The sequence below is a fragment of the Rhinopithecus bieti genome, unplaced genomic scaffold (genome assembly GCF_001698545.2).
Source record: "Rhinopithecus bieti isolate Rb0 unplaced genomic scaffold, ASM169854v2 scaffold_39006, whole genome shotgun sequence".
Taxonomy (NCBI): Eukaryota; Metazoa; Chordata; class Mammalia; order Primates; family Cercopithecidae; genus Rhinopithecus; species Rhinopithecus bieti.
Window position 1 is genome coordinate 777,888 of NW_016816568.1, and position 10,984 is coordinate 788,871.

General features: G+C 39.0%; 1 protein-coding gene across 1 annotated transcript in view; it reads left to right on the forward strand.

The window, feature by feature from the left end:
* COL1A2 (collagen type I alpha 2 chain) overlaps positions 1 to 7,039 on the forward strand; it is a 37,892-nt gene extending 30,853 nt beyond the window's left edge. Inside the window, 12 exon segments of the mRNA XM_017854965.1 lie at positions 137 to 244; positions 917 to 1,024; positions 1,414 to 1,467; positions 1,554 to 1,661; positions 1,802 to 1,855; positions 2,228 to 2,335; positions 2,820 to 2,873; positions 3,000 to 3,107; positions 3,435 to 3,693; positions 4,101 to 4,285; positions 4,988 to 5,230; positions 6,059 to 7,039. Coding sequence (XP_017710454.1) covers positions 137 to 244; positions 917 to 1,024; positions 1,414 to 1,467; positions 1,554 to 1,661; positions 1,802 to 1,855; positions 2,228 to 2,335; positions 2,820 to 2,873; positions 3,000 to 3,107; positions 3,435 to 3,693; positions 4,101 to 4,285; positions 4,988 to 5,230; positions 6,059 to 6,205 — 1,536 coding nt within the window. The 3' untranslated portion in view covers positions 6,206 to 7,039.
* Positions 7,040 to 10,984: the final 3,945 nt, after the last annotated feature.

Sequence of the window (10,984 nt, forward strand, 5' to 3'; positions counted from 1 at the left end):
CAAAGATATGTCCTAGTAATATGAGGTCATTAGCCTTTTTCTAAGCTGAAGACAGTTTATTCTCACAATCTTCAAGCCAACCTGTGTTATCACCTAGGCTCTTACCCATAATACTCAATATTTTTTCTCCATTTAGGGACCTCCTGGCACTCCAGGTCCTCAGGGTCTTCTTGGTGCTCCTGGTATTCTGGGTCTCCCTGGCTCAAGAGGTGAACGTGGTCTACCAGGTGTTGCTGGTGCTGTGGTGAGTACTTGACAATATTCTGACTCCATTAACATAAGAAAAGATTTTAAAAGCTACCACTTCAAATGTGACAGATTGATCACTGAATAACTTCACTTAAGATTTTTATTCATGGCATTTTCTTTATGCAGATCACATGTCACTTGTCTAAGAAGCTTTAATACTACCTTACTTAGACACACACTATAAAGACACAGCTTAAAATTATGCAGAATGATTTTTGTTCTTTCGACACACTTAAGAATGATACAATCTCTAATTTCATTTACTCCTCTGCAATATGAAATGCTGGCATCATTTATCCTGTAGGAAGAATGAAACTCTGGAAGTTCTGAATCATTCCATTAAACCTTATATGTGACAACAACTAGAAACCATCTCATCTCCATAAACTCTATCAACTTTATGAATTCATTTCATTTGGGATACTAAATGACATGAGGCTCACTTTTTACAGAGCAACATCCCGTGATTACATAAAGCTGGCCATCTACACGTGGAGAAGGAGGGCAGGGATGATACTAATGATACTTTTTACCACTGTGTGACCCATTCACATTCAATTTACCTTCTTTCTTCAACTAGAATCTCCTGAATAGGGTTGTTTTGGAGGGGAAGGTTAGCATTCTGTCAAATGAGAGGAATGTCATTTTATCTTCTCTGCCTATTTAGGGTGAACCTGGTCCTCTTGGCATTGCCGGCCCTCCTGGGGCCCGTGGTCCTCCTGGTGCTGTGGGTAGTCCTGGAGTCAATGGTGCTCCTGGTGAAGCTGGTCGTGATGTGAGTCCAATACTTGGTTTGTAAAATAAAACCGAGCAGGATTTCATTGTGCGAAACCTTATGTCCTCAGCAGAGGTTCTCTTGTTCCAAATTTCTGAACAAGATGATCAGCTTCTCCGTAATAGCTACACCTAGTATTGAAAATATGAAAAACTGCTTAGGCCAAAGAATGAGCTTTTCAGTAGCACTCTGCAAAATTGGGCCCAAGTATTTAAAACATCTCTAAAAAATATCTAGGTTGGCAGGTTTTTATCCCTAGTTTTAACAGTCTGAAAGAGGGTTCATTACTACTGAGCACTGGAAGTGATGAAGACAGAGTAGCCACAACATAGGGGCTGGTAGGCAGCAGAGCCTCGCCAACAACCTTAATTTGTGTGGTGTCTTCACAGGGGAACCCTGGGAACGATGGTCCCCCAGGTCGCGACGGTCAACCCGGACACAAGGTCAGTACACTTTTCATCTTTCTTTAATTCAATAGTGATTAAAATACAACCCAGATTGATGCTAAGCTTCATTTTGCCTTTGATAGGGAGAGCGTGGTTACCCTGGCAACAATGGTCCCGTTGGTGCTGCAGGTGCACCTGGTCCTCATGGCCCCGTGGGTCCTGCTGGCAAACATGGAAACCGTGGTGAAACTGTAAGTTTGTGAATATCAGTCCCTCAGTGCAGCATTCTCGTGGGCTTCACTTCTGACTTCCTCACACCTGGGGATGGTGGGAGAGTGGGGAGAGGAATCTTGGGCCTGGCTAAGTTGTGTTTTTCTTTTCCATTTCACAGGGTCCTTCTGGTCCTGTTGGTCCTGCTGGTGCTGTTGGTCCAAGAGGTCCTAGTGTATGTACATGCTGAAGATTTCTTTACAAAATTAACATTTAGAGAGAATCAGTCCAAAACATTCATTAAGAAAATAAACAATATTTCAGCTAGACTTAATATTTTTAAAACATTTCAGTCCATGCTGAGAATTGATACAAATAACTTGAGCTGTTTTAAATTTCTTCTGCTTGTTTGTATTCAACGATTACAAGGATCTAGCCACTTTACAGATAGCACAACTAAAGCAGATTACTAGCAGAGGTGAGAGCTTAGCTAGACCTTTACATGTCCTGAGTTACCTCTGTAAACGAATTAAGTAGTATTTGTGGTGAAGTGAGTATCATTTTTTTAAAACGGTAAGTCTTATCTACGCTTCTCTTTTTTTTATAGGGCCCACAAGGCATTCGTGGTGATAAGGGAGAGCCCGGTGATAAGGGGCCCAGAGGTCTTCCTGGCTTAAAGGGACACAATGGATTGCAAGGTCTGCCCGGTCTCGCTGTAAGTAAACTGTAACCATCTCGCACATAAACTGACCCTGAAGGCCTTCAGCTCAGAAGGATTTTCATATTTTCACTGCTATTGTTCCAATATAGCCTATGTAATAATATCCATTTCCCATTCTCTGGCTAACTCCATCTCACTCTTGGAGATAATGCTATTTCATCCCAACATGAAAGGTGAGGATTAAGGGAGATAGAAATATACATACATTAAAATCTCCTGGCAACAATGTCCTTCAACCCCACTTAAAATAAACATAATTGGAGGAATGACTAATATTGCACTGCTGAAATGGGTTGTGAAAAAAATAATTGAATATAATAGACATAATGGGAGAAAAGAGCCCCACTTTACATTTTCAATTTTCTCAATCCGGAGTCCATTTAAACTCAAGTTTCCCATTCAATTTGGGAAAAAAAAAAAAAAATCTGTCTCTTGAAATGTGCTCTGAAAATGTGATTTTCCTATTCTCTCTTTAAAGGGTCACCATGGTGATCAAGGTGCTCCTGGCTCCGTGGGTCCTGCTGGTCCTAGGGTAGGTAGACTCAAGAGAAGACAGTTCATCTCTGAAATAGAGGCTAAAGCGAGCAGTGAGCCCCAGGCTGCTGCTCCCTTGGTGGGATTCACCAGCTCACATGCACTTGGTGTCTGTCTTCCTTAGGGCCCTGCCGGTCCTTCTGGCCCTGCTGGAAAAGATGGTCGCACTGGACATCCTGGTACAGTTGGACCTGCTGGCATTCGAGGCCCTCAGGGTCACCAAGGTCCTGCTGTAAGTGTGATCTGGGGAAATAATAAAGAAGATCACTGACCTAAGAAATATTTTCTTCAGACTAAACCAAGACAACTATGACAACCCATTAAAGTTAGCCCCATTTCAATATATCCTCTAAAATATTTGGAAATTGTCTATATGCAATGGGCTCGTTAAGCCCATCCCTGCAAATGTGCCTGGGAGCACGTTATTTATTTACTTGAATTTGATTATTTTTTACTTATTAGAACATGCTTCCGTGTGAAGCTCAACGAAAATCTGCCATGGATGTCTCTCACTGTAACAAAATATAAAGCCTCTCCTCTCTCACTTTCACCTTTGCAGGGCCCCCCTGGTCCCCCTGGCCCACCTGGACCTCCAGGCGTAAGCGGTGGTGGTTATGACTTTGGTTACGATGGAGACTTCTACAGGGCTGACCAGCCTCGCTCAGCACCTTCTCTCAGACCCAAGGATTATGAAGTTGATGCTACTCTGAAGTCTCTCAACAACCAGATTGAGACCCTTCTTACTCCTGAAGGCTCTAGAAAGAACCCAGCTCGCACATGCCGTGACTTGAGACTCAGCCACCCAGAGTGGAGCAGCGGTAGGTCAAGATGTCCAGACCAGACTGACCCTTCTCACAAGTTGAGCTTTTCAAAATTAGTTTCCATTGACATTTAGAGTGAAAATGCATTTGGGTAAACATTACATTATGTGAAATCACACACAATTAATGAAGCATCATCTTCTCCCAACCAGCACCCGACCTCATTTCTCTTAAAATGTATTTTTGCACTTTTCATAGTAATAAGTACCCTGATTTGATTTTTCATGGAGGAGGGGAGGGAAGGAACTGTCTAATCTTAAAAATAGCCACTCTCTTCTTCTTAAATGTGGGGTAGACAATAAAAAATGTTACTTACGAGAGTCACTATCTTTCATTAGTTATTATTAGAATCTATGTTCTGCTCAATGAGAAGCTTCATGATCTGAATGTTATTTTCTTAAAAGGTTACTACTGGATTGACCCTAACCAAGGATGCACTATGGATGCTATCAAAGTATACTGCGATTTCTCTACTGGCGAAACCTGTATCCGGGCCCAACCTGAAAACATCCCAGCCAAGAACTGGTATAGGAGCTCTAAGGACAAGAAACACGTCTGGCTAGGAGAAACTATCAATGCTGGCAGCCAGGTGAGGAATCCCCACAAACACCTCTCCTTCTGCTAAATAATATTTTGGTAGAACTGTTTGTTAATTATCTGCATTTTAATCTCTGACAAAAATGGGCTTATTAAAAAAAAAAAAACCTGTTCCTTTCTGGGTTCCAATTTTGTGCTAAATTGCACATTAGAAGATGGATTGATTGGACACATCCATGTAATTCAAAGTTATTATTCAAATTTGACTTAATTGGTAGTCATTGAAAAAACTGACTAATGTCATTTAATGTGAAGGAGCACTGGCCAGCATATACCCCACACTCATGCATATGCATTTTCAGAATGTGAGCAGCTTTTCTGAATTTTTAATCAAACCTTTGCACCAACTTTACTGAATGCCTACTGGAATTCCATAAATTACAAAATTACAGAAAAGAAAATGTCAGAATTTCTACCTCCTCATTCTCTTATTCTAAAGAAGAAGCATATGCAAAAAAGATTAATTGGAACAGATAACGTTTTTAGATGACCTTGCCTCAGCCTACTAGGTCTTATGTTCATCTAGGTAACTGATATTTCAAAGACAAGTTAATTGAGTTTTCTTTGAAAGTACCCTTTTCCTAAGTTTGGTTCTGAGTCCACTCTTCCTGAGATCTTTTTTTTTTTTTTCAGTTTGACTCTTAGTATCTGAGTCCTTCTCCAATTAACTGGAATTTCATCTTATTTTCTGTAGTTTGAATATAATGTAGAAGGAGTGACTTCCAAGGAAATGGCTACCCAACTTGCCTTCATGCGCTTGCTGGCCAACTATGCCTCTCAGAACATCACCTACCACTGCAAGAACAGCATTGCATACATGGATGAGGAGACTGGCAACCTGAAAAAGGCTGTCATTCTACAGGGCTCTAATGATGTTGAACTTGTTGCTGAGGGCAACAGCAGGTTCACTTACACTGTTCTCGTAGATGGCTGCTCTGTAAGTAATAGTGAAATATGGGAATAGCTTTGGGAAGGGGGATGGGGGGGTTCTAACTTAAACCCCCACTAAGGAGGGGTCTAAAGGGGGGGTTAAATTAACAGAAGAATGAGAGAACTATCTTATTTCATCTTTATTTCATAAGTAAATTCAGTTTTTGTATGTATTTTGTATTTATTTATTTATACATATTAATTTCATATTTAAATTCAGATGATAAATTGAGAGTATTCTAATCAGATAGTGCCTTCTGAAATACTGAAATGTATGCTATGTTCATGCATTGTTTTTCCTTTAGCATAAGTTTTTTAAATGGTAATGTATGCCCAGAACTTAAAATTTCTTGAGACTCCAGTGGCCTAAACTATAATTTATAGTTATGTGTATTTTATTTTACTTATTAGTATGGCCTACATTTAACTTTTAATGCTTTCTCTACAATATGCTATAAATATAAGAAAAATTAAAATTCACTAACAGCAATACTACATACCCACCCAGGTCCTGCTCTCAAAGACACACATAGACGGACATACACACAACAATCCTAAAAATGACTTTGTAGAGATAAGTCACTTGGAACGTGTGTTGAAATGTTGTGGGTTTTTTGGTTTGTTTGTTTGTTTGTTTTTTGTTAGACTGATAGAGAGCCCCTCCCACTGAAGACACCCTTGATACTGTTATTTCAAAGATGAACTAGTTGATCTGGGACAGACATCTTCAGAAGGACACATGCCAAACAGTGGTTCTTATGAAATCAAAGGTTCAGATGTTACCAGATTCAGAAATAGTGATGCTTTGTGTATCTATTTTCTTCTCTTTAAACAGAAAAAGACAAATGAATGGGGAAAGACAATCATTGAATACAAAACAAATAAGCCATCTCGCCTGCCCTTCCTTGATATTGCACCTTTGGACATCGGTGGTGCCAACCAGGAATTCTTTGTGGACATTGGCCCAGTCTGTTTCAAATAAATGAACTCAACCTAAATTAAAAAAGAAAGAAATTTGAAAAAAACTTTCTCTTTGCCATTTCTTCTTCTTTTTTTAGCTGAAAGCTGAATCCTTCCATTTCTTCTGCACATCTACTTGCTTAAATTGTGGGCAAAAGAGAAAAAGAAGGATTGATCAGAGCATTGTGCAATACGATTTCATTAACTCCCTCCCCCGCTCCCCCCAAAATTTGAAATTTTTTTTCAACACTCTTACACCTGTTATGGAAAATGTCAACCTTTGTAAGAAAACCAAAATAAAATTGAAAATAAAACCATGAACATTTGCACCACTTGTGGCTTTTGAATATCTTCCACAGAGGGAAGTTTAAAACCCAAACTTCCAAAGGTTTAAACTACCTCAAAACACTTTCCCGTGAGTGTGATCCACATTGTTAGGTGCTGACCTAGGCAGAGATGAACTAAGGTCCTTGTTTTGTTTCGTTCATGATACAAAGGTGCTAATTAATAGTATTTCAGATACTTGAAGAATGTTGATGGTGCTCGAAGAATTTCAGAAGAAATACTCCTGTATTGAGTTGTATCGTGTGGTGTATTTTTTTAAAAATTTGATTTAGCATTCATATTTTCCATCTTATTCCCAATTAAAAGTATACAGATTATTTGCCCAAAGTTGTCCTCTTCTTCAAATTCAGCGTTTGTTCTTTGCCAGTCTCATTTTCATCTTCCATGGTTCCATGGAAGCTTTGTTTCTTGGGCAAGCAGAAAAATTAAATTGTACCTATTTTGTATATGTGAGATGTTTAAATAAATTGTGAAAAAAATGAAATAAAGCATGTTTGGTTTTCCAAAAGAACATATTGAGTAAAATTCCTTGCTTCAATGCTCTTTGCAATATAAATATGCATCTCTACCAGCCATTAGACCAAGTGCCTCTGATGAGATAGAAATTATGCAAAAAGGACAGTTTGGTGTGGTAGAAAGAGCAGAGAACGAGGACCCAGGAGAGCTGAACTCCAATTCTGGCTCTGTTCCTTGTGGCTGAGTGACCTGAAACTCTGAGCCTCTGCATTTCAGTTTCCATAGCTATAATATGAAAAAATTCCTTTTCAGCACTATTAAGCATTTGCCCTACTCAAAATATGTAATACTTAAGCAACATGGCATTTTTGACCTAATTTTACTATAACCAAAGGTCCATAGAAACTTTTGGTTTATTATGTATTAAACACTTTGTAACAGTGGCTGAAAGTTGGTCTATGAGCAATTAATACTATTAACTAAAACAGTTTCAAATATTCAGTAAAAATGCCATACACTTAAATCTGAGGCAACTGAATACAATGCCTGTTAAGAGGTAATGTGTGTGCTGTCAATCAGGATAGACAGTTGTGGATAATAGTACCATGAACACCTACCTGCCAAATCAAGTTCATTTTCCTCCCCTGCACCTTTCAATGACATCTTTAATACACTTAAACATAGTAATGTGTCAAGTAAAATGTTAAGATTCATTTAGAGCTTATTTCCTGTTGCAGAATATAATTGTGATTGTAATATTTGCCTCGTGTTATAAGTCATCTCAAGACTCAGTTAGTTTTACAGGTAAAAGACTGAACATGGTAAAAATGTAATATTAACCCTAAAAAGTTAGCAAAGTCTCCTAACCAAAATGCAGATTCCTGGTCCTCATCTGCCAAATTCAGATTTAGTAAGAAATTGGTATTCTTATGCATCCTGTGAAATTCTGATGTGCACCAATTGGAGAACCACCTGATGAGGTTACTGCCATAGTCCTTTGTAGTTCTAATATTCTGTGTCTGACAAGAAGGAATATATATACCTGACCAAACCATATAAAGAAAACTCCTGGGATCAGAATGCTGGTATTCCCTGTAAATTAGTAATTAAAATGACCATGCAAACTTACGTGATAAAACAGTTAGAAATCTCTGGATCAAATATGAACTATGCCCTCCAGCGTACAGCAAAAGAAATAAAATAGCATTTATTGAGTACCAGCTAGAGGCAAAAACCATGCTAAATAATAATAATGACCTTTGTCAAACTGAATCTGAATTAGCAGATTTCCTAAGCCAATGCTCACTTAATAATCACTTAATCATCACCAGTGTGAGACAACTGAAAATAGTCAAATAAATAATCGTACACCTAATGGATTACAATGAGGAAACAGAACATGGTATATCCAGTAAACAACAATGAGGAAATAACTTACAGTATATCTAATAGATAATGATAGGATGAATAGTGAAATAAATGTTGGTGTCCCAATAACATTTATGATGATGACTGAACAAAAGAGAAACTTCCTAGAATAGAATTTTCAATCTTGAAAATCTAATATTCAAGAACGCTGTCATTATAATTAGATATGTTAAACATATATGTAAAAAAATACTGAGAGTAGGCGCATTTGTGTAGAAGTTTAAGGATGATTTTTAGGCCTAAAATTTTCAAATTTGCAACAATGTAGCTATATTACATTATTATTTACAACAAATTTACTCTTAAAATATTATGAAAGAAGATAAGCAGTCAAAAGTGAAAATAATCTGGTTCAGGAGTAGCCATCTCCAGGGAAGGAGTGGTCAACCTCCCATCCACCTGTTTCCTAAAGAGAAGGACAAGTCTGGCCTAAGGGTCATCATCCACCATGGACCAGCCACCCTGAGAGAAGCTTGGGAGGGTGTACAAAGCTCTATCAGGCCACAGCATCCTCAGGGAGCTCAGGGAGCTTATAGTTCAGTTCCAGAGGCAGAATAAAATAATGTGTGAACAGAATTTTAAATGATATATCCTCTGAGGATAACAGAAGACACTATTAATTAATTAGAGGAAGTCTTGGGAAATTAACCTTTGTCTCACACAGTAACTGATATTTGGATTGAACTAGCCTCTCTTGATAGAGATCTCATTTCACCTTCAGGCTCTCTGTCTGGCTCAATGCTTCTTCTCTGGAAGTCACATATTAGAACAGGCTGGTACTTATCAAGTCAGGAGGTCCACTGTGAGTGTTCCCAGGGCCTGGGCTCAAATGTGGACATAGAACAATGGACTGAAGACTTGGCCCTTCCACGACCAGCCCACTCTTTACAGGCTGATCACCAGGCCCAAAGCACACTCCTCACAACATTTCTTGACCCTTGGTCGAGTGAAGGTTAGCCACCTCTAACTTGTAGGAGTGTGAAAAGGAAGAAAATTGCACGTGAAAGAGAGAAGAAGCAAGTAGTCAAGATCTGGGGAGGGGACATTAATCAAGTCTAGTAAAAAGGGTCATTTAAAATTCTAAAATCAATACAGCTAATGCACTGGCAAAGAGCAAAGATACCTGAGCAATGCTGAACACATTTATTATCTTTAATGCCAAAAGACTTTTTTATGCTATTCCACTTAATATCACTGAAAAGGAAGTTCAGAAATTGGATTATATATAAGAAAAGTTGGAAATGTCATTCTGGGTCAGAACAACAATCCATCTAGATGAGTACTTTGTCTTTGACAGTGGCACCAGGGGAAATTTGGGAGAAAGAGCGGTTGGCACTTCTCATGAAGCCAGCCTCAGAACTCCCATTTAATAACCCATTGTAAATCTTTTTTGTACATAGATGTATCTAAACCCTTCCAGAGTCCTCTATCTGTTTTGAAATATGTTGGTATTATAGTACCAACAGGAGAGAGCTAATGCTGAATTGTTAGCTCAGCTTCCTAACTCTCTGATCAAGTAGCTAAAATATGTTTTCTATCCTTGTGCCTGGATCAGCCGTGGATTGGACAACTCCGTTTCCTCAGGGAGCACTAGTAACTGCAGCAATGGGGCCATAGACAACCCATAATGATTGACTTATTCCTATTGTTCAGTGAAATGAGCACATAATTTGTGGTCAGCAGCCAAGGTTAGGAGTACTAGCTCTACCATTGACTAGCCCAGGGCCCTTGGGAAAGTCTCTTAAGTTTTTTGAGAATTTAGTTAACGTGCCTGCTCTTAGAGATTTCTATTACCGTACCCATCATCTCACAGAACTGCTCGGCGGACCAAACCAGGCATGTGTGAAAGTGCTGAGTAAAGTATGGGCAAATAGACTTGTCATCACTAGGTCCAAAATTTCCAGGCCACCGGTGGTAACCTCTTGATTTATTTTCTGATCACTGGCCCTCTAATTTAAGAGGAAGAGAGTGTAGAATTTACACTTAATTAGCACCACTCTCTAAAGTGGTAGTCTATCAATTTTGAATTATGCCTCCTTATTAGTAAAAATTTGAGTTCTTACAACAAATTTACTTACGTATATATAAATGTTATGCACATATTATGATGCTAGTATATGCAATATAAAACCTCTACAGAAAAAAAATTTGTAAAGACAGAAAATAAATATGCATAGAAGGGTCCATAGTCCAGTGGATCATTCTACATGCCCCTGGGATGCATGCACCACCCTCCTTCCATTTTAGAGAGTATTGCACTAAACAAGGATGGTCTTCAGGGGAGGAGGAGCATCAATGAACTCCTGAAATCACATGTCACATACATTCGGTGGGTATGTGCATTTTTCTTGGAAGAAAAGTACACAAATTTCATCTGATACTCCTAAGGGTTCGTGTCCCAATAAGATGCTATAAGCCACTGCACAAAAGAAGCTTTATCCTGCCGGGCGCGGTGGCTCAAGCCTGTAATCCCGTTCCCAGCACTTTGGGAGGCCGAGACGGGCGGATCACGAGGTCAGGAAATCGAGACCATCCTGGCTAACACGGTGAAACCCCGTCTCTACTAAAAAAT